Here is a 23,270-nt window from a genome sequence, read left to right as displayed (position 1 = left end):
ATAATCTCCCAGATTCAGGTGTATTTCTTTGTTGTTATATGATCGAGGGGAGCCTTGTATCTTAAGTCATTGTTCGATTACCAGAGATAAGCGTGTTTTAATCATGGCATTCATCCCAAGGCGATTGCTAATGGGATCCTTTGAAGATATTATGGAAGTAGGAAGATGGAAATTTCATTTATATCTCCCAATCTCCTCTAGATCCCTTACTTTTCTTTCAAATTACTGCTTCTGTAACTAGGAGATTTCATTCAAATGGTCAGCTATAAACCTAGAGGATAAGAAAAGATCAAGAAAGTCCAATCTACATGTTCCCTACCTGAGACAAGCAACCTAAAGCTAAGGCTAAGAAATGGATCCTTACCCCAGCAGTTCATCAAATGGCCCCTTCGTAAAAAAGATTCTGAGTACCCCCTGCAGGTTAAATCTCTAAATGTAGTAGAATCAATTTGCCCCCATCTGGCTCTGAGCCTGTCACATGAGGACGGTAAGGGTCACAGCCATTAGCACTGATCAGTCACACCCATGGACCTGCTGTCACCCATCACCACCATGTTTTATTGAAGGCCTTAACAAGAGGTCCTGAGTTATTAGTGACCTAGTGTGACGTAAGGTGAGGGAGGGGGAAGCAAAGGGGAGGAGAGCAGGACTGACGGCTACTGACTACAACATGCCAGGCATCATGCTAGATGTATGTGTAGTGGAAATCTCTGAAGATGCAAAAGAACCGGAGAAGTTGGGCATTCTTATCCTCTTATCCTCATTTTACTCATGTAAGCAAAGTGCTAAGTGCAGCAGCTGGCTCTTAATAAGGCCCCCATACAGCAGTCATTTTTATCTTTATAATGCTGCTACTACCATTTTTCAGAATGGAAGCTGAGGCTGATTGAGGTTATGTGACTTGCCCAGGGCCACATAAGAGTAGAAGCTGTGAGGCTAGGATTAAAACTCAAGTCTGAAGCAACTGTCTCGATACTGGTAATAATGAGGGTGTTGTCAGGACAATTTTTTCTGAAAACTAAATCCTGGTGAAGACTGAAAAAATTATACTTTTAGAATATGCCACCAATAATATGTCATGTCCACATTTAAAATACAAAAATATTGGCTGGGCACAATGGCTCATGCTGGTAATCCTAGCACTTTGGGAGGCTGAGGTTGGTGGATCACTTGAGCCCAGGAGTTTGAGATCAGCCTGGCCAACATGGTGAAACCTCATCTCTACTAAAAATACAAAAATTAGCTGGGTGCAGTGGTGCACATCTGTAATCCTATCTACTTGGGAGGCTGAGGCATGAGAATCACTTGAACCCAGGATATGGAGGTTTCAGAGAGCTGAGATTTCACCATTGCAGTCCAGCCTTGGCAACAGAGTGAGACTCTGTATCAAAAATAAATGAATAAATAAAAAATAAAATACAAAAGTATTTTCGAGTCTTACTGAAAAGTATCAAAGTTATTTTAGAATTACAGAAAGATTTTTAAAAGTGTTTTTAAAGAGCCACTTTAAAACAATTGCTGTCATTAATAAAGAATGGCGAAAGTTCGCCAAAGGGGGAATTAGACAAAAATGAAGGCTGGGCTTCTCAGAGACTTAAACTAAAGCAGGTTTTGTGACTTCTGATTTGTCCTGATCGTGGACTCAACGCTTTTGCTATTATGGGTTGAAGCAGGCCTCTGGGATCAGGTGAACTTTATAATATGTTGAGTACTCTAAGGACTGGGTCCAAACTCTAAGGGATTTTCATAGGATTGGTGCCCAGTGCCTGGTTACAAAAAAGCAAAGACAGAAGTCGCCGGGGTGGCTTTGAGGCCAGTGAACCTGGGTTTGAGTCTCCTATCTGCCACTTTTTTTTTTTTTTTTTTTTAAGATGGAGTCCTGCTCTGTCGCCAGCCTGGAGTGCAGTGGCGCTATCTTGGCTCACTGCAACCTCTGCCTCCCAGGTTCAAGCGATTCTCCTGCCTCAGCCTCCAGAGTAGCTGGGACTACAGGTGCCTGCCACCATGCCTGGCTAATTTTTTTTGTATTTTTAGTAGAAACGGGGTTTTACCATGTTGGCCAGGATGGTCTTGGTCTCTTGACCTCGTGATCCGCCCACCATCACCTCCCAAAGTGTTCTCTGCCACGTTCTACCTGAGCTGTGAGTCTGTTACTTAAACTCTTCAAGCATCCCTTTCCTCGTCCATAAGAAATTGCCTGAAGGTGGAGTTTAGCTGAGATAACGTATGTGGAAACACTTAGCAGATGGCAGGTCTCAAAAAAAGTTTTCTTTCTCCTTCCCTTTCCAGAACTGGTTAAGTTATCTCAATGCTCATCTCTAACATCTGAACCCAAGAACCACATTTTTATTCTATTTTCTTTGTCCTCGCTGGCTTTTTCTTGCGTTATAACTATGTGGAAAAAAATATGAGGCTGGATTTGTTTTGTTTTCTGTTCCACTCTGTAGTTTATCCAGATGTTGTGTATCTTTAAAAAAAATGGGTTTTGTCATCCCTTCTAACATTTATCTGAATTTTAATCAAACAGGACAGAAAGCAAGATCATGTGCCCCTTTTGTCCCCACAACATCAAGAAAATAATCTGCAACCTCAACTAACACTAATAAATAATCTTTCCTTTAAGGAAAAAAAAATGTGGACCCAGCCCTCCTGTAATTTCCCAGTTTAAGAGATTTTTTCACAGGGGTCCAACCAGAAAGCTGAAATCTATGTAACAAAGTCAAGCTGATAATGGATGCCGCTGGTCCTGCTGGAGATGGCTATCTGCTGTCCCTGGAGGCAGTGACTATCGGATGATGGTCAAAAAAGGAAACGGCATCTTGGGCCACCCTCTGGACTTGATCACTGGGGTATTTGGTTTTGCTGCATGAAAAATCCTTACTACAGCTTATTATAGTCAAGCAATGATATCAAATCATTTCCTTCTAGAGACTCACATCATTTGTCTCCAAGGCCTTTAAAGGTGTCATAAGTGATATTAGAGTATATTTTTAAAATTTCTTTGACAGCAGGAAATCTTCCCCTCCAGGGGGTACTTAATTTCTTGCTGGTCACTTGGAGGTGAGCAGGTCTTAAGGTCTTAGGCTAGGTCCATGCCACAGGGGAGGACACAAGCGGATGGAAGATAACCGTAAGTTAACCCCCCAAAATTCCTTGGCCCTGAAAACTGACCTAGAGAAAGTGCCTGACTTAAGGCGATGAGAAGAAAAGGAGCAACACATTCAGACTTGGTTACAAAATACCAGTTTGGGCCTTTGCGAGAACCCCTTACATTTCCTGAAATATTACAAATTATCCTGAAATAAAATGCACGAAGAACTGCCACAAATCATTGATTTTTTTTTTTTTTTTTTTTTTTTTTTTTTTTTTGGATGAACCACATACTTTCCGCCCAAGCAAAACTTATTCTTGGGAACGGAGTCCAAGCCCACGCTGAATCTTATCTTTTGTTCAAACCCCACACTTGTTTTACCCTCAGCGCGTTTAGGCAGAAACTGATAGCTAATGCTTTTCATTAAGCCAGTCAAGAAAAACTGCTTACCAGGTTTTACTCCTTCATCAGCCTGACTAATTACACCCATTCACTGTTCCTTTCATACAGAGATTTCAAATTCCAACTCTCAAAGACACACACCACCCAAGAGACATCTGCTTCCTGGCTTGCTCTGTCTCCTTTTACATTACCCAGTGAAAAGTATTTGGTGGCCTAGAAAACACAAGCTAAGCAAAATCTAGAAGCAAGAACTGGTTTTAAGCTGATGAGGGGTCAGCTCAAGGAGAAAGTGTTGACATATAGGTAACAGGAGATGGTGGGATAAAAAGACAAAAATGAATCTTCTCATGCAATATATTCAAGGAACGGCATTCAGTGAACAGACCCCAGTGGCAGGCCTCAGATATCACTGTGCAGCGACAGAACAGAAAAAGAGAATGTGCCTGTGTCACTAAGACAAAGATTGGTCTGAAACAGTTGGAGGCCCCAGGTTAGAGCAGGGGCTTCAGGGAATGGCAGTGGCCCTGAGCTTTGGTGATAATTAAGGCTGAACTTGAACACCCAAGCCTAGGCAATGCCAGGGTGGCAATTACATTTCTCCAAACCATCAAATGTTGGGCATTAAGGAGGCGAGGTGACCAACGGCTCCAAAAGCTTTGGAAGCTTCTTCCCATGGGATCCTGGTCCAAACTAAAATGTTGCCTTCCAGGAAAAAATAAAGGAAGACAACATCAACCTCATGAAGAGTTATAACCAATACTTCCTCTTTGGGTGAATTTGTGTGGCACTGCTTTACCTGAGTCTACAACAAATTCTTCACAGTGGTCTCATTGGTCACATGTATTTATACTGGTCACACATTTCATATACCTATGAAAGTATATAGTCTTGACCTAGAGAGTTAGCTACAGGCGTTCTGTATTCTCTGAAGTTCTCTTCTTTCAGCTAATTCTTCTTTTTTTTCTTTTTTTTTTTATACTGAGTCTCACTTTGTCGCCCAGGCTAGAGTGCAGTGGCACTATCTCAGATCACTGCAACCTCTGCCTGCAGTGGCACTATCTCAGATCACTACAACCTCTGCCTCCCAGGTTTAAGCAATTCTCCTGCCTCAGCCTCCTGAGTAGCTGGGATATCAGGCAGCCACCACCAAACTAGGCTAATTTTTGTATTTTTAGTAGAGAGGGGGTTTCACCACGTTGGTCAGGCTGGTCTCGAACTCCTGACCTCGACCTCATAATCCTCCTGCCTCAGCCTCCCAAAGTGCTAGGATTACAGGTGTGAGCCACCACGCCCGACCAGCTAATTCTTTTGTTGGTGAAAACATGATGGTAACAAAGCATAAAATTCTTCAAGATGGCAGTAGGAAAACCATTTTGAATGCTGGGTTTCAGTAAGTCTCACAGGAAATAGCCCTTCCTTACTTTCTTTTCTTTCAAAGTTGCCCAAACTAACTCTGTTTATTGTTTCAGTCTAAGGGTTTTCCATGTATCTGACATGATACTTCTCGGGATTACTAAAAGAAAAAAAATAAGATAACTTCTATTCTGCTACACATTCATTTTATGTGCTCAATTTATTACCGTACAAAGAACACCGGATGCAGTTCCCATTTAAATGGTGTCTTTAATATAAAGACCCGCTGAAATCGTGTTTGTATGACAGCCATTCTTCAAAAAACCACGTAATAGCTGGAGACTATGTTTCAGGGACTTGGTCTTGTGATTTAGCACATGATTCTTTCAGTGGTTGGTCATTTGAATCTCCTTTTCAAGGGATCATCAGAAAATAGGCCTCTGGTCTTTCAAGTTTCTGATTAGTGAAGCCATGCTAAATAACTTCTGATTTACTTAAATCACAGATTGCAGAACTGAGTAGCCTGGAGGGACCTCAATGATCATCTCTACCCTAGAAAGTTATAAAGTATTAATTAGACCTGGAGACATATTTCAGACTGTCCAATGCCCTACTTCTTTCTACAGCCCTAGGCTAACTAAGGAGCAAAGAGACTGAGTTTTCCATCAGTTCCCTTGCCTCCTGACTATATCCAGTACATATTTTACATGTTCTACTGTTAGTTTAGTGGCCTTTTTATTATGTTTAATACTGCAAAAAGACATATTGATTCTCAGAAATGCAAATAATAGTGTGGTTGCAAAAAACTCTGGTTGCACTGATACATATTAAATAAAGAAAATATTTAAAATCACTCTTACAGGCACACACACAGTATAATTAGTGTTCAGTGTCTGTGATAAACAGTGCCTGACAAACTATTCAAGCATCATAAGCACTATGAGAAGACAACAGTTTTATTAAACACTGAAAATTGTATTTTTCCCAATGGTTGTATTGCAAGATAATGAACTCTACAAGCGGTGGCAGAGATGCAAATTCAATTTTGCACAAGACTCACAAACGTCATGATATATTATGCCAGTGGAGACACAGCCTTCGTCTAGACAAAATGCAAAAATGTCCTCATGTTCAGTAAATGTGTATAATTAGGAAAATATGAAGAACAGCTAATCGTCAATATTGCATGCATGTCTGTATCTCCCATCTTCTTTTTTTCAAAAAGTCTAGTTGAAAGTTGAAGGTCACTCTTCTAGGTTGCAAATGTCAGTTTTTCAACTTTCAAAAAAAATAATGATATTTGTAAAATTAGAAGGTGCCCTGATCAGGCCTCCAAATTTTCTAACTCTTCTTTAATTTTTGCTTTCCACTGAGTTATATGCAAGGGTTTTCATTTATAAGAGCAGGTTTTATTTTACAAATAAGCAGACACTGTCTGAGGACCAAAATTGAAGCAGCTCTGATAGTTTTATTCATTTATTTGATTTACTTCTGGTTTCTCTTACCCAATCTTATTTATGTCAAAGTAAGTTGAAGCAGAATTCATTATGTAGTGAAATGCAATTTGAACACTTTTCATTGAAACACGGTGATTCAATCATTTCTCTCCATCTGTCCCATTATCTCTTCTTACATTACTTTGTACAGATCAAATCACATAAAATGAAATTCCAAAAGAAACTTAAGAATTTGTAAGGAGGAATAAAATGATCTCCCAATAATTCCTTATACTAAGTTATACAACTAACATTCTGATAATTTGACATTATTATAGCATATTTTCTCTGAGAAAAGTCAACTAGGTTAGTGCACTTGAATTTTGAGAAAACTTTTGATGCAACTCCAGTTTCTTATCATTTTGATACCAAATTATTAGAAGGATTGAGCCTAATCTCAACTGGACATTTCTGCATTTTGCTGATTATATAGATTAAAACATTTGCCAATCCTTTTCAAATAGTTAAGCTTAGGAGTGTTGGCATTTTAGCAACTTTATGAAGTGTTTGTGAAAATATGAATCAGTAGATTCTTCTCATCTGCTATTTGGTGACCTGTGTCAGGTGTATCATTGGTGCACAGAGAATCCTTAACTCATGAATGGATCAAGTTCCATACTCATGATGCAGAAACAAGAACCACGGCCTCATAGAGACATCGCACTTGTGATTAGAATGACAAGACTATCCTTTAAATGCCTTTTCAACTCCTGTGCTACTACACCTTCAAAGCCACAACACCTGTGCCCTAAACCCCGATGAGTGAAATAGTTCCATGTTTAAAAACCTAAAAGACTTGTATGGCAACCAAGAAGGGTAACCAGATATCAGCAAAGCCAGGAAGGCTAGGAAAAGCTTACCAGCAACCAAGGTACAAGCCTCTCTTCAGGGAGCTTGCCACCTCACCTCACCTCACCTCACCCAGCTTCATGGTCCTTCTGGATGAGAACCTTCCACAATGGGTCTAACCTGGAACAGTGATCCCCAAACTCTTACATTTATCCTAATCATCTGGGGGCTTTTTAACAATGCAGATTAATTGGCCTCACCTCTAGCCACTCAGATTTGATACATACCAGTTTGGATGCAGGGTTTTGATTCTTAGGAAGTATTTCCAGTAGGCCAGGTGTGGTGGCTCACGCCTGTAATCCCAACACTTTGGGAGGCTGAGGCGGGCAGATCACCTGAGGTTGGGAGTTCAAGACCAGCCTGGCCAACATGGTGAAACCCTGTCTCTACTAAAAACACACAAATAATTAGCCGGGTGTGGTGGTGCCAGCCCGTAGTCCCGGCTACTCAGAAGGCTGAGGCAGGAGAATTGCTTGAACCCAGGAGGCAGAGGTTGCAGTGAGCTGAGATCGCGCCATTGCACTCCAGCCTGGGTAACAAGAGTGAAAACTCTGACTCGGAAAAATAAATAAATAAAAGAAAGTATTTCTAGTTATTATAATGCAGTCATGCACATGTGCGTGCATGCGCGTGCGAACACACACACTAGAACAACAGAGATGACACAGTGAAAAACACAGGTCCAAGAGCTTTTGCTTGCTGACAACTGCCAACAGCCAAGTGGCTTACTACCGGACATGGGGTTAAGGATAAATAGATACAGATCTCCTCCAACAGTGGTGTCCTCCAGCTTTCTTGCATATTTGAGAAAAACTAAGCTGAGCAAAGCCACAAATAAAAGAATGCCTGGTAACTTGCTACCATCACCTTCCAAATTACCTTGGCCCTTGGCAGTGGCCAAGGGGTGGCTCTCCATCAAAGATGAAGGACTTGAGACTCTGGTCTGGCCTTTACCATTTAGAATCATGCTCTCCCTTGTCATCAATTTTGAATCTAAACAGTGTTTTATAGTATGGGAAGAAATTTCAGGATTTAAATGACGGGGAAAATGAGAAAGTTGCAGAAACTCATCTCATCAGTTAAACTGGCTGCATTTCCAATGTAAACTGCCTCAAATCCATTGTAGGTCAGTGTGTGTGTGTGTGTGTGTGTGTGTGTGTGTGTGTGTGTGTGTGTTGGCGGGAGTGTGAAAGAAGCCTGGCTTGATGGCTAGACAGAGAGATGGGCACTAATTCAGTGTGTGCATTAAAAACCGATGCTAGGGTTTGGGTATCCAGGTTATCCAGGTTTGGGTATCTCCTGCCTAGTAGCTGTATGTTCTTGGGCAAATTGCCTAATTTCTCTGTGCCTTACTGTTTTCCTTCTGTGTGATTAAAGTAACAAGGATACCCACCATAGGACTATTGTGTAAATTCAATGAAAGAAATATGTATATTTCCATTAAAACTTCAACATTAGGCCTTGTGAGAAATTATTCTCCCGTAATACAAAACATAAAGCTTTGGCATACCTGAAACCCAAGTTTCAAAACCAGACAGGAGAATTCTCAAAACATAAATTACTTAGGAGGTGGGATAGAAAGAGCAGGAGAAAAAGCTTCAAACCCAACACTGAACAGACATGGCAATGGGGATAGCTAACATGCAGTTCAAAAGGAAAGGTAGCCAACCTTCTGATCCTACCAGAATCACAGGCAAATACTAGAGATGCCTGAAGCTCAATGAAGTAGAGATGTGTTTTCTTCCCAAAGCTACAGTAAGATGACAGGCAAAGTAGAGAAGATCATCCATTCCTTTGTTCATTCAGTTGTTTACTACCTATTTATTATAAACCTATAATGTCCTAGGCATTGTTCTAGGAGCTGGAGATGCCGAAGCACTTGTTCGTTGTTGAACAGACCGTAATTCAGAACTTACAAAATTGTCAATAAGTATTTATTTCCATCTGCAATTTTTGATGTCAGTCATTGACTACTGCCACTGAATTCCTGGTGAGACATGACTTCCTGATTACACATTCATCGTCCAACAGAGACATATGACTATATACCCTGAGCCTAATCTGAACTTGCATTCCCACCCTTGTTGTCCCCTCCCCATCCTGGGGTTTTATTGTTAGAGGTCCCGGACAGTCTTATTAGTCAGAGATTTGTTTTATTTCCTCTCTTTGGGAAAATTTTCCATACTGGCAAATGTTCCGAGATTCATGCAAAAACATACACAACCCCCACCCCAGGGGAAGCAAAGGACTCATCAAATTCTCTGTTTGGAAATATTTCAGCCCCTTTTCTCTGAAGTCACATTCTAATTAGTTTCTCCAAACCACTCTCTGGCTGCATCTCCACAACCCCAAAGGGCTGGCCATGCTCTGCAGCTTTGTAGCTGATAATGCATGGAGGTTCAGCGGGCTTGGAACTCTCTAGTAAACAATATTTTGAATGTATTTTATTACTTGTCACAATGGACTTTGAACTACATTTGAATAATTCATACTCCAAACTATGGTCTTTTCTAAGTTATCAAGATAATTAAGAGGATAAACATTGGGTCAGAAAATAATTACTCATTTTGGCTAACTTGCCGTTCTAACTGATCTGCACTTACCAAGCCCAGTAAAGAAGTGTTGTATGATGTTTTTAAAGAACATGCGTTACTCTCTCTATTAAAAGACTTATATGAGATATTGGTCAACATGTGTGTCTGTCACAAAGTGCTCAAAAATATCAACTCCTTGATATCCCCTGACTTTATGAAGCACGTAGACGCAGACTTGGAAGAATGCCACGTATGACTGCCAACTCTTGTTTATAAAATGGCTCTCTAAAGCATAAAGATCTATAGAAATTTTGATCCATTCGATTAGCCAGTTTGGAAACATGGGCCTTTGAATGGAAAATGAGAGGACAAGTTGTAGAAGGTGAGCCAGAGGAGTACTTGTCTGTCCTCTGAGATGCTCATAAGATTGGCAGCAAGGCTGGTTCCCCATAGGATGCTGATAAGAAGACTTTACTAGCTACGGTGTTCCCTTGGCCTCCTGGTACAGGGTGACCCTGCCCAGGAGTGGTGGGTTCTCACTCCTCCCAGCATCACCTACAGAAACTCAGCAAATGTGTGCACCTCAACATGCTCCCAAACACACTTGGTACACTTTGAATTCTTTTCTTGGACATCAAGTTCACTTCAGAAATCAGATATGCTAATCTCAGAGGAGTGAAGCCACTCAAGAAAGAGTCTGAGATCTATGGTATAGCTTGCTTTTTCTAGGATTTTCTGAGAGAAAACTAAAAAAAGTAAACTTTTCAGAGAGGCCTTGGCAAAAGAAAAAGTGGGATTTTACATAATTTTAATTGGAAAAAAATAAAAATAAGGGCTTTATATTCATGATCATTTAATATTTCTGGTAAAGACACTACTGAGAGAGAAAACATCACAGGCCAGTGAGTCTGTGTCAACCACTGCACTACAGATGGCCTGGGCTCTGCCCACTGGCAGGTTCCTCCTTTAACAGAAAGTTCAGTATCCACCATGTGGACACTCCTCACCCTTCAGATCCGAAAGTTAATATACCCCAGAATACTTGATCATCCACATGAAAGGGGCAATGCTAACACTACAGTTAGAAAATTGTTGGGTATTAATTTGGAAAGGATGAGCAGCACTGGGCTAGAAAGAGGCCTCACTTCCAGGACACCCACCTGGGCTTCAGTAACAACCCCTTGTTCAGGGTGGAATTTGGATTTTCTTTTTCCTCCTAACCTTTCTGAGTCTCACTTTTCCCATCTATAAAACAGAGTAATATCTATACTGCAGCAATGATTAGGGGTTTTTTTTAATGTGAAAATACAATCCATGGGGCCTGTCCCGTAAAAGGTGTTAGATAGGAATTCTGTAAAAATAAAAAATGCAAATATTACAAAAAGAGCTCATGGCATTAAGAAACTGGCTGAGTGAAAATGGGGTATTTTAAATATCAAATACTGTATATTCAACTTAGCAAATGTATCATACATCTCCAAATGTGGAGGATAAAAGCAATATAGATTTTTTTTAAGAATTTCACTTATTTTTTAAAATTTTTATCCATTTTTCCCCTAGATTATTTCTCAAACTTACTGAGAAAGTTCCCTGATCCTCCCTCCTGCCTCCTGTCCTTTGCCACAAAATCTCTCTCTCTTTGTCTCTGTCTCTGTCTCACTCTCTGTCTCTCTGTCTCTCTCTCTCTCTCTCTCTCTCTCTCTCTCTCTCTCTCTCTCTCTCTCTCTCTCTGGCAGCCTCATTCATTCCCTCACTCTGGAGAGTCACATACAACAAATAAAAATTTTAAAAATTAGTGAGAAGATGAGCATGCACTTCTCTGCTATTTCAGTAGATAGCACAGGATGGTTACTGCTGGAGATGCTGAGGCTGGCTGAACAAAAGGGAAACAGGGGACTGTGTCTCCAAGGCAGTGAGGAAAGAAATTAGGCCAGGAACTCAGGAAGTGGCAGAAGACTGACAGATAATCCGCTGAGAAGTTTGTGTACACATAACAGCTTTGCAAAGGCCAGAGGTTTAAACAAGATCCAGGCCAGAAGGAGCCCGGAGGCCAAGGCCAAGGCTAAGGGCAGTGAGATTCTTGCTTTGTGCACACAATTTAAGGAAATGCTAAAAAATCGGTTATTGAGATAAATTATATTAAGCGTAACACAATAGTTCTTGATAAAATTGAATGCAAACATTTGTGCTTAAAAAAAGTCCGAATTTTTTTTTTTTTTTTTTAATGTTATCTTTCTCTGTTGCCAGACTGGAGTGCAGTGGCATGATCTCGGCTCACTGCAACCTCCACCTCCTGGGTTCAAGCGATTCTCCTGCCTCAGCCTCCCAAGTAGCTAGGACTACAGGCATGTGCCACCACGCCCAGCTAATTTTTGTATTTTTAGTAGAGACGGGGTTTCACCATGTGGGCCAGGAAGGTCTTGATCTCTTGACTTCATGATCCGCCCACCTCAGCCTCCCAAAGCGCTGGGATTACAGACGTGAGCCACCGCGCCCAGCCAAAAATATCAGAATTTAAAGGAAAGACAGGATCTGACCCTGAACTTGTAGGACTCAGCTCACTCACCTTACACTCATCTCAGTCCTCCTGGGATTATGCTGGCTTTATTTAAAATTTTGATATTTTTTTCATAGATCTTTTGCATTCTTTTTTTATCTTTTAAAATGTTGCGTGAAAATATTATTTGAGTACTGAGACTTTTGGTGCCACTTTAAATTCTGTGCCTTAAGCGAGTGACATTCTTGCCTCACCCTAATGCTGGCCTACCTGAGTGAAGGAGTTGCTTCGAGAAAACCCAGAGAGGCTATGTGGGGGCAACTGGGGAACCAATGGCAACAACTTCTAAAGCACTGTTCGTGGTGCCTTGAGGAATCCCAATATTGAGTTATATTCTCAAGTCTATGTAAGAAAAATTATTAGTAGGTGATGAAAGTAGGCAACAGAGACCACAAATATGACACTTTTGTCTTTATTGGTATATGCGTTTGGCTCTGAATGATCAACTACATCACAAATTCCAGTACAAAAGTCTCATTTTCGAATAGATCATATAGATAAAGAATTACAAGTTCCATTGGTCACTCATACATACACGTGGCAAGCCCTGGAGTTTCTGAACATAGGAAGAGAACGCAAGTCATGTGTTAGGTCCACTCTCTTGCATGAAATGTGGAAGAGGGAAATAAAGTTAGGCAACCTTTAGCAATCAAGAGAACCCCTTCCCTATCCTACCACAGCCCAACATGGTGGAGCAGCAGCGGGCTGAACGGCTGAGACTAGTGCAATAAGGCAGCAGGAAGTGCCCAGGTAGGAGGAGGGTCCTTGGCCACATGGGGAGCTTACAGAGATAATCACAGTAATACACAGATGTAGTGCCCATTAGCCAGCAGGGTTTCCTTAAGGAATATCAATCCATACCCACCCACTCAAAGTCCCCTCTCTCCAAAAGTAGATAGATGGTGTGGGGACCATATGAACTAATCCCCCAACCCAGCAACCCTTTACATAGCTCTGCCCTCACACCAAAGCTCTTCCTCACACCGAGACAAGAGGAGGCACAAAGGCCCTCAATGACATGAATCCTCTCAAAGAGAACAAAAGAGGGCACTGAGATGTTAACGCCAAGAACTATGCCGATGAATCAGCCATTAGACTCAAATCCGGCTAAGATCCACTTTACTTAAAAATTCAGGATGTAATATGTAGGAAGTGGCAGAGCATATACACTACCCAAGAGGGAAAGTGTGATTCAGGACATGAGTGATGATCTTATTCTGCCTGCTACTTGGCCACTGTCGCCCTCCCCAAAGCTCAGGAGTTTGGAAGTCAGCAGTGTAGCTATGTATCACCAATATCTTACTAAGAAAACGAGTGTTTTCCTCTTTCAAATCCAATGTCCATAAAAATCTAGGTAGAATTCAGTGAAATCAAAAATCTCACATGTATAGAGGAATTTTACCATCAACTCAAAACAAAAACTCCTAAGAGGGAAAAAGACAGACTAAATGTATACATTCTGACAGCACTTGGGAAAGAAAGGCTACCTTCTAAATAAGGCTCAAGCAGCTACATGTATTGATAATTGTTTCTGTAGATATTAGGAAATGGCACTAATGAAATTAGGAACTAGGAAGAAATGTGATCATTAGCTTCATAGTTCCTGAACCCTAATACATACGGAAAAAAAGGGGAGGAGAGAAAAACCATGTGGGTAAAGATATTGATGTTTATAGAAGTAAAACCAAGATAGAGAAAATGTGAGACCAGTTAGTCAATCTGACTCAAGTACTCTATTAATAGAAGGTAAGAACATGAGTTCTGACCCTGGGTAAAGCAGTTAGTGCCTCTCTGTTCCTCAGTAGTAGACTGAAGACAAATGACTTCAAAAGTAAACCCTTTGGGTGTGTTGCAGGGAAGGGGAGTAAGTATCGAGCACTAAAACATAAATGGATCTGAAAATTAATCATTCCTGTAAGAAAACAATTCAGGTGGCTGCTTAGTGGTGCCATATCTGCTTATTTTATAAGCAGACCTTTCATGTAACCTCTAGTAAAGGCATTCCCTAAAGTGGAGACTAGCTATTTTGATATAACTGCACACTATAGGGCTTTATCCTGTCCTCTCTATATCAACCACTTTATTGGAAATTTAGGAATATGGCACTCAGTCCAAATGCCATTATTATGTAATGAGGAGCTTAGGTTCCACTTTAATGCACCCAAAAGTTCAATGGCATGGTTAAAAAATGTGTCAATTAATAGTAACAGGATAAAAAAGAATATTGATGTCTACCCATATACAGTAATGAATAAGAATAAAATATAGAAACTAGGCTTATATTATCGTTTTCTTTCTGGGATTCCCCCCTGCCTTTGGTTCTGACATCACACATATCTAATCTCTTACATCACAGAAACTTATTCGTTTGAACTCATTTTTAGAATCTAGCCTTAATATTACTGTGCAAAATACCAACACTAACATATTATTGGATTTCATACTATTGATAGAAGCCTCCTTGCCAGAACCCCAGTCTAGGTCTAGAGGCCTGAGACATCAGGAGAGGAAGGAAGGCTTTTATGATGAAAGATCCAGGGATCACTGGACAGCAAACTCCATCAAGTTTAAGCAAAGCTGGGAGTGACCAAAGGGAGACTCCGGCTCATCAGAGGTCCTTGCATAGCCAAGGGATCCTCAGTGGAAGAGAAGGCATCCCTAAATATTGGGAAATGTATGAGATGTAACTAGCTTGGCCCTTTAAGATCCAGCACACTCAGCTCTTTGAAAGGAGCTAGCTAGGATGAAGAACTTGGAGGCAAAAAGTGATCATCTGCTTCAGTTGAGCAATAAACTGCATTTGGAGTTATCTGGAGTGATGACCCTAAATGAGAGCTCTCAGCCTGCCTTGTCAGAACAAGAGAGCCTCTCATTTCCTGAGTCTTTCCAGTGCATAACACAGGCCTCGTGTGCTCTGTGATACTTACCATATGAGAGTCTGACGTGGCCAGTTACGGCCAGACCCCTGCTCTTAACCCCTGCACATCCCCAAGGAAATACAAAATATGAAACTGGGAATAATATACCCAATGTGCTTCCTACACACTGTATGGCACAATCGCCCCAAAGGGAGCCATTACTATGAAAATATTAACAGAGTCCAGTACAAATAAAGGCAAGGACATATATGGTCAGACTTTATATTACAAGAGATTAAAAGGATACCCACAAGACTAGAAAGCCATATATCCAAATGATATCAGTGGTTAACTCTAACTGGTGGAATTACATGGGACTTTTCATTTCATCTTTGTTTCTTATTTTTCCAGGTTTTCTACTATAATCTGTATTATTTATTCTTATTTTGAAATACCCATTTTAGGGCACTTAAAAGCATTTTGGGTGAGGAAGACAAGTCTATCTTACTAGCAAAAATAATTGGGCCTATACCAACTGGGATTGACCAACTCATTGCGGTCTGTTTAGGACTGTCCTGGTTTTAAAAATGAAAGTTCCACATATCAGGAACCGCCACAGCATTCTCTCCCTGACAGGAAGCAAACCCAAACAAAGGACAGAATGGATTCATCTCCTCCTTGGGCTGCTCTCTCAGTCTCAGGAGGCAGAGGCTCTTGCTTCCAGTTAGGGGCTGAGTCCAAGGAGGGAGATTCCTTTATGTGGCAACCAGGTTAAACTAAAAAGTAACTCTATCCCCATTTCCTTCCTGGCCGTGGGTTAGAGAAAATGTTTCTTCTCTTGCCATTCAAGAGAAAGAAGAACAATCCAGAAAAACTAAACAAAAACCCACTACAACCTCAGCGATCAACCTCAGAGCAGCATCACAGCTCCCCAGCAAGGAGACCTGGCATGACAATTAATCTGAGAAGCCCAGCTATGGTGGTTACTCTCACAGGCTGGCAGAATTAGGAAAGACAGAGAAAAGCTGAACTTCCTGGGGAGGAAACCTGCACTTTGTTATAATAGCTGCCCTAAAGGATTGAGCATCACGTCCAAGAAAAACTCCAGTGGTCCCATCTCTACTTAACCAGAGGGAGCACTCAATTGTTCAAAGCACCTGGGTAGCAGGAGCTTCTTAGCAACGTAGGAGGTGACTCTGCAACTGTGTTTGCTGAGCTGGTCCTGGTCCACAATCTGCTGGCACATGTGAGAGTGATCAACTCAAAACCAAAATGGGGGCATAGCTTGATTGGATTCATCCTGTTGGTACACACACTCCAGTCAGGCTGGGCCTTGGGAAATACCCAGGACAAATACATTAGGATCCTCCATCTGCTGGGATGCTTCAAGAACATCACTGATGCTTCAGTGAAATTGGACTGAAATGTCTGATATGTGCAGGATGCAGAACTCCATCTTGGTTGGCCGATGATGTGGGAGTAAACGCAGTCTTCAGAGTATCACTCTGAGTGTCTCCCTGACCTAAATCCATAACCTTTATTTTTGTTTTTCTTTTCAGACACCAAACTTAGGACTGGAGTGTTTTCTCTAGGAGGTCTAAGAATACTATAATCGGGTGATATTTCTTTTTTGATAACAAAGAATAATATCACCCAATGGTCAGATGCTAAAAACATGATTTTACTTCACTGTGAGTGTGCTTGAAACTGGTTTGCTAACAAATCTTCATCTCGGTGCAGCTTATAATAACAAGGCTTACATTTTAAATGTAATTATGCAGCATGTATTCATTTCCTTTCTTTTAAGAAACTGAAGTTGCTTTTTTAAAGCATTATTTGATAGCTTCTTACCATCTCCTTTGGAGTTGAAAATGGAATATGACATCAAATTGTTGTAGCTAGCAATGGGGGGGGGGGGGGCATGGCACTGAGAGGGGGAAGGAATTGTACTGGGACCTGCAAAACAGCAGCAACGTACCATGAAGGCTCCCACGAGATGAGTCGTCAACCCAGTGTGCCATAAAAGAAGCAATTTTTAAGGATCCTAAAATAACTGCATTCTCTGTCCTAATGCTCGTGCTGGGCAGAATGGACTTAGCTTATTTTTAAAGTGCAGGCCATGGCCTTCCAAGGCATACAAACAACTCCCAAAGCAGTCATTATTTGGCCAATTAAACAATTAGAAGAAAATATACTTTTGAAAGACAAAACATTAATAGGCAAAGTATAGAAGAAAGTGCTAAAGCAATTGTTTCTACCCGTTTATCAGTCCTATCTCTGACCATCAAAATGGACCATGGTCATTCGATTGCACTGAAGTCTGAAGATAATCTCCGGTAACTCTGAAGGGCCCCGTACTCTTTGATCTAATGAGCTTCTGGGTCCTGGATGTAATTCAGAATTTTTGCTCATGTGTACTCAAAGTAATATTGCAAATATGTTCAAAACCTCTGTGGTTCTGTGAAAAACATCACCTCCATCCTTTCCCCTTATTGGTAAGACAATGATGAAGTGGGCTGTGGCTGTTGAGGGGAGCAGAATGGGTGCTTTGTGTGATAGCTTTAGCTACTGTTAAAATACTCCCTCCCTTTATAAGGTCTTCTTTCCTCAGGCCTAGCTGGTCTACGAATCTGTGCGTATCTACATAATTGCCTAACAAGCATGTGACCACTAGGAAAACACATACGCGCACACAAACACACATATACACAAGGAAACACGCACATTAACTACAATAGCTGGAGAAGTATGGCACACTCCGGAGAAAATTTTTAAAAATCCATTTCATTGGAAATAGAATTAAATTGAAAAGAAAAAAAAAAAAGTCAGAATACTTTATATGCCTCTGCCACAGGGAGTTACTAGCCCTAGGCACACGAAGAGGGCATGCTCTGCAAGTACAAACACATCCAGGTCCATATTTAGAGACAATTTTAAGTCGATTTAGGCCTCAAGCCTAGGACCCTAGCTAATTTACAAGGCTGCTCTAGGGAAGACACAATTTTAGGGAGGACATCTATCATGTTTGCTCCGACGGGAGAAGATAAAACGCACTCCCACCCTTCGAGAGAACCCAAGATTGATGATTTGGGGGTTTTGCTGGTTAGTATGTTTTGTTTCTGTTGGTTTGTTTCAGCTCGGAAGGTGTGTTTCCACTGTTCCCTGTCAAAACCTTTCTCAGCAGGCAAGGAAAGGAAAGCAACACACAGCTGCCCTTGAGCCGAGTTTGTAAATTTTACTGGGAAACCACCCCGTGCTGTCAGGCGACGTGGTGTTCAGACACGTCTAAACGAGCTAGTTGAATTAAAGACCAACTCCAGACTTGATGTTGCTGAGCTCCTCAGCTCCATCTTGCCATCCTGATTGATCGAGGAGATGGGTCTATAGTTAAAGTGGCATAGTACTTTGAGGGGTTAGTCATTAGAGCACACTGCTTTGTCTTGGAAAGGCAACTTCTTGCTTGGCTAGGTTATGGAAGCTAAGGAGTGACGTCAAGATCTTGTCTGGCCAGAATTTGCAGATAACCATAGAACTCTTCTCCTCCATCAGGCATGGATTTAGCCTCCTTTAGTTCCTGCAGTGACACAGGAGCCTCCAAATACCAAATTATTATCAGGCGGTCTTGGGGGAACCTCTGGGCCCTGCAATAAAGTAGACAGACTTGCTATTGGAACGTGCTCGGGAGGAATTCAGCCCTGTTCAGATTGCTCTACAATCCTGCAAACCACCTCCGGACTTTGTAAATGAAACCCTCATATCACTCCAGATAGTGAAAACATACTTCAGGGGATATAATTGATCACCATCTTTCACTAAAATTATTTTATGCATCATTTTAAGAAGTCGGATGTGATCATGTTTGTTTATTGTTTTGTTTTTAAAGCCAAACTATGCAAGTATTGAGCTTGTATCACTCTGGACAAGCTACTTCTGAGCATGGTTTGTAAAATAAGGTATTTTTATTCATTGATCCTTCAGGTCTAATTCAGAGTATCACAAACGGGTGGTAGACTGCGAGTCAAACCTGAAGTCAAACCTGCCTCACACTGATACATTTTTATTTATCTCACCCAGTGTCTTAAATCTTGGGGAATCCACACAAAATAATAAACGCCTGTTTTCTCTGGAAAAAAATTAGAATATCTGGCAATACCAAGCCCATACTCCAGCATGGCCCTCACTACCCCACATCATTTTTCTTCCAGCCTGTTTCTTACATTGACGTGCCTGATTCTTGTTGGTAATTGGGGTTTTGGACCCATGCTCTAACCTATCCTATTGTAATGCCTATCACATTGCATTATGATTATATGATGATCTAACTATCGGCCTTGCCAGTGAGACTCCTTGAGAGCAGGGAACAAGCCATCATTTTCAAGAGATCTCTAGTTCCTAGCATTAAAATAGTGTTATAAATAAGCATTTAATGAATTGTCTTTATTATGTAAGTTAGATTCTTAAACTTCAGTGAAATGAGTAAGATCATACATATAGCTTATACACACATTAGATTCTTACAATTCAGTGATCTTTGTAAGATCACGTGTATATTCTAAAGTCAACATCTTTGAATAGCATGCAGTTTTAGGAAAGAGAAGTAAATAGGCCAGTTTTTGGCTCAAGTCTCTGATGGATCCATAAGAATAGTAACGTTGTACTGTCCATATGATATTATGCTTTAAGCACATGGTAAGTCTTCTAAACTCTCTCTGAGATCTTCTCAATGTTTTTTTCATTGCAACTTCTTAAAAGAGCCCTTCTTTAGAGGTTCTTTAAAAGTTCACTTGTAAAAAATATTCAGTGGGGCTCATGCCCGCAATCCCTCCCTTGGGAGGCCAAGTTGGAAAGGATCACTTGAGTCCAGGAGTTCAAGACCAGCCTGGGCAACATAGTGAGAACTGTATCTCTACAAAAAATAAAAATAAAAAAATTTAGCCAGACATGGCGGTGTGTACCTAAGAGTCCTAGCTACTCAGGAGGCTGTGTCAAGAGGATTGCTTGAGCCCAGGAGTTCCAGGTTATAGTGAGCTACAACTGTGCCATTGCACTCCAGCCTGGGTGACAAAGTGAGACTCTGTCTCTAAAATATGTTTATATATATATATATATATATATATATATATATATATATATACACACACACATATGTACATATATGTATGTGTGTATATATAGAATACATGTATGCGTGTATATTTATATAACACACATAAATGTGTGTGTGTATATATATACACACACATATATACACACACACACACACATATACACACACACACACACACACATATATATATATAGTCAATGGGAATTATCTAATTGAAATCTAAGTTCTTAACATTTCATGGGCCTATAGCAACAGATTAGTCTACATGTCAGGTCTATACATTTTGAAATATTTTAATTTCTGCATGACTACAATTAGAATGTTCAAAGAAAAGATTTTTTGTCCAAAGCCTATTTCTGCTAAAATTGTTATCTAAATCTGTTTAAATTGGCTAACATATTGTTAAAAACTTGTCTAATAAATAAACAACTATGTAGGCAAGTTTGATAGGAATAAAATCAATGAAAATGATTATGAGTCATCTTTCTTGTTACATATCTGCTAGCAATTAATATTTCAGTAATATAAAGCTACATCTGGTCAACATGTGGCCAACATCAAAGGTACACCATGTCCTGTGCTATGAAGGAATAGTTCAACAGATAAAGATCCTGCTCTCCAAGAGCTTACAATCTAACCTAAAAGAGATTGCAGAAACACGTGAGAGTGCTCATACTCAATATTTAACAGAAGGCCACAGATACACCAAAGATAAAGAAAAAAAAAATTGTGAGATAAAAAATGACATTTACAAAAGGGTGAAGGGAAGGAAAGAAGTAAATCGCTTCTTCATTCTCATTTATTTGAAAAAGCATTCGTGGAAGATTTGTGATTTTAAGTGTTCTTAAAATCATGAGAGTATATGTGGCTTGTTGCCTGGAAAAATGAAAATCTCTTTTGGTATATGGTGTGGAGTGACTGAGGACACAAAGCCGGGACACTGCGGTTGGGTGCAGGGCCTAGCAAGACTTTATACAGAAGGAATGACCAAATGGAGATTGACCACTTGGGTAGAGGCCAGAAACTGACAGGAGGCACAGAATGACTGAGCCACACAATCAAGACCACTCCAAAGGGAACCCAAACCTTTGCAAAAAATCTCCACAGACTCCAGATCAAGGAAATAACCTTTGAAGCCTTTCTTCCTGGATTTCTTTTTTTTTTTTTTTTGAGACGGAGTCTCACTCTGTCGCCCAGGCTGGAGTGCAGTGGCCGGATCTCAGCTCACTGCAAGCTCCACCTCCCGGGTTTAAGCCATTCTCCTCCCTCAGCCTCCCCGAGTAGCTGGGACTACAGGCGCCCGCCACCTCGTCCGGCTAGTTTTTTGTATTTTTCAGTAGAGACAGGGTTTCGCAATGTTAGCCAGGATGGTCTTGATCTCCTGACCTCGTGATCTGCCTGTCTCGGCCTCCCAGGGAAGAAAGCACTTCCAGCCATGTAGCCCACTTTTGTATAGAGGATCTCATTTGTTACTTTGTTTGTTTGCTCTCTTGCTCATTTGCTCAATTTCTCTTACTGGACTTTTTGGGCTGATCGGGTGTACTTAATTATGCAGCTTTATCTTTCCTCCCTCCACAAAGGAAAGCAACTTTTTGAGGGTATGTTGATTTTAGTCAGCCTCAATTATACTACAGCCTCAGGCTAACTGAAAAGCACCATAGGCCTGGTTTGGGTGGTGACTGAGATGTCAATGTCAAAGTACTCTATCCCTAGGGAGAACAATCAAAATGATGACAGATGCTCCCATCACAGTATCCTGCTTAGTCTTACTCCTTATTTGACAGTTCTGCGTACAGGGCATTCCAAGGATCTTTGGAGGAGGCCCACCCCGTCAAAGAAGGCACATTTTAAGCAATACCTCTACTCACCTTGTTCACAGCACAATGACAGTATTAAGAGTAATGATACCTTGATTTCAACTAATACCTCTTATTTCAAGGAGCTCAATATTCTTCATACATTATTCTATTTATCTTGTCATGTTACAGAGTCAACCAAAATCTCTGGTGGATTCCAGTCTTACACATTAAAAGCTCATAATACTGTTCTTCCTAACATTTAAACTCACATCCAATGTTAAACATACCTTGGGATAAATTTGAGTGAACAGGATGAAGTTATAGATATTTCCTTATATATGCACGGATCTGACATTCATTGCTAAGGCCCTTCATCCCATGAAAGCTCTCGATGAAGAGTCAGCCCCCAAAGCCTAACCTTGCAGTAATCCTCTACCTCACCTCTATGACAAGGTAGGAGAATGGTATTTAAGTCGGGATAGAAACATGCAGGATACCCACTCCTTAGTGGCAGGGAATCTCTGGGATCTGAGCCACCTGATGTCATTGCCCTCACGGCCCCTTATTCACGTATGAAGGAAGGCCTGGAATCCCAATGCCATAAGCCTGTTTGTCCACCGTGGGTTTATTTTGTGTTGTCTTTAAGGCTACACGTTTAATATTGGAGCAGTGGTGCAGAAGATAGCACAAAAAGCCCTTAGAAAAATCTCAAGCTTGCTAACAGAGATTAATGGGTTAATTTGGTTTTGAAGAATGAAAGTCAGTATACTTAATACGCAAATCATCTGCTAGTATCTCTCCTTGCTATTGTGGCAACACAACAAGGCCTCATGCTGGGAACTCAGACTGAGCAAAGAATACAGGACTCCCCAAACTGATACCACCTGTGGGCAACACAGTGCCTTCCCAGCTACCTAGAGTGCATGTTTCAATGACTTTCAACAAGCTAAATTTAAATTACATTCATTGCTTGTCATCTATAACTGATATATGTGGATTCTAATGATACTTCTGGTTTCTGTCTCTCTTTTTTTCAAGATAAGCATGCCTGATTCCAACTTCACATTGACAAATGGTTTTGGAAAATAGATTCCAAGAGAAGTCTGTATCTGCCCACAGTTCCCTTCCCCGCGGGAGACACACCCAAAGAATTCCATAAGCAACAAACTAAAGGATCTATTCCTGGATCAAAAGCTGCAAGAATCCTCAGACATTTCACTGCAC

General features: G+C 40.8%; 1 protein-coding gene across 3 annotated transcripts in view; it reads right to left on the bottom strand.

Annotated features, from left to right (window-relative positions):
* The window catches only part of NTRK2 (neurotrophic receptor tyrosine kinase 2), a 366,752-nt gene that overhangs the window by 135,206 nt on the left and 208,276 nt on the right, over window positions 1–23,270 (bottom strand). For 2 of the 3 annotated variants that reach the window (XM_010378081.2, XM_030919805.1), the window contains exon 16: window positions 12,678–18,781. The exons of the other annotated variant lie outside the window; for it this stretch is intronic. In XM_010378081.2, coding sequence (XP_010376383.1) covers window positions 18,753–18,781 — 29 coding nt within the window. In that variant the 3' untranslated portion in view covers window positions 12,678–18,752. Of the gene's footprint in view, window positions 1–12,677; window positions 18,782–23,270 lie in introns of those variants that run through there. 3 annotated transcript variants of the gene reach the window in all.

This window comes from Rhinopithecus roxellana, chromosome 16 (assembly GCF_007565055.1).
Source record: "Rhinopithecus roxellana isolate Shanxi Qingling chromosome 16, ASM756505v1, whole genome shotgun sequence".
Lineage (NCBI taxonomy): Eukaryota > Metazoa > Chordata > Mammalia > Primates > Cercopithecidae > Rhinopithecus > Rhinopithecus roxellana.
This window is presented reverse-complemented; position numbering and strand designations above follow the sequence as displayed.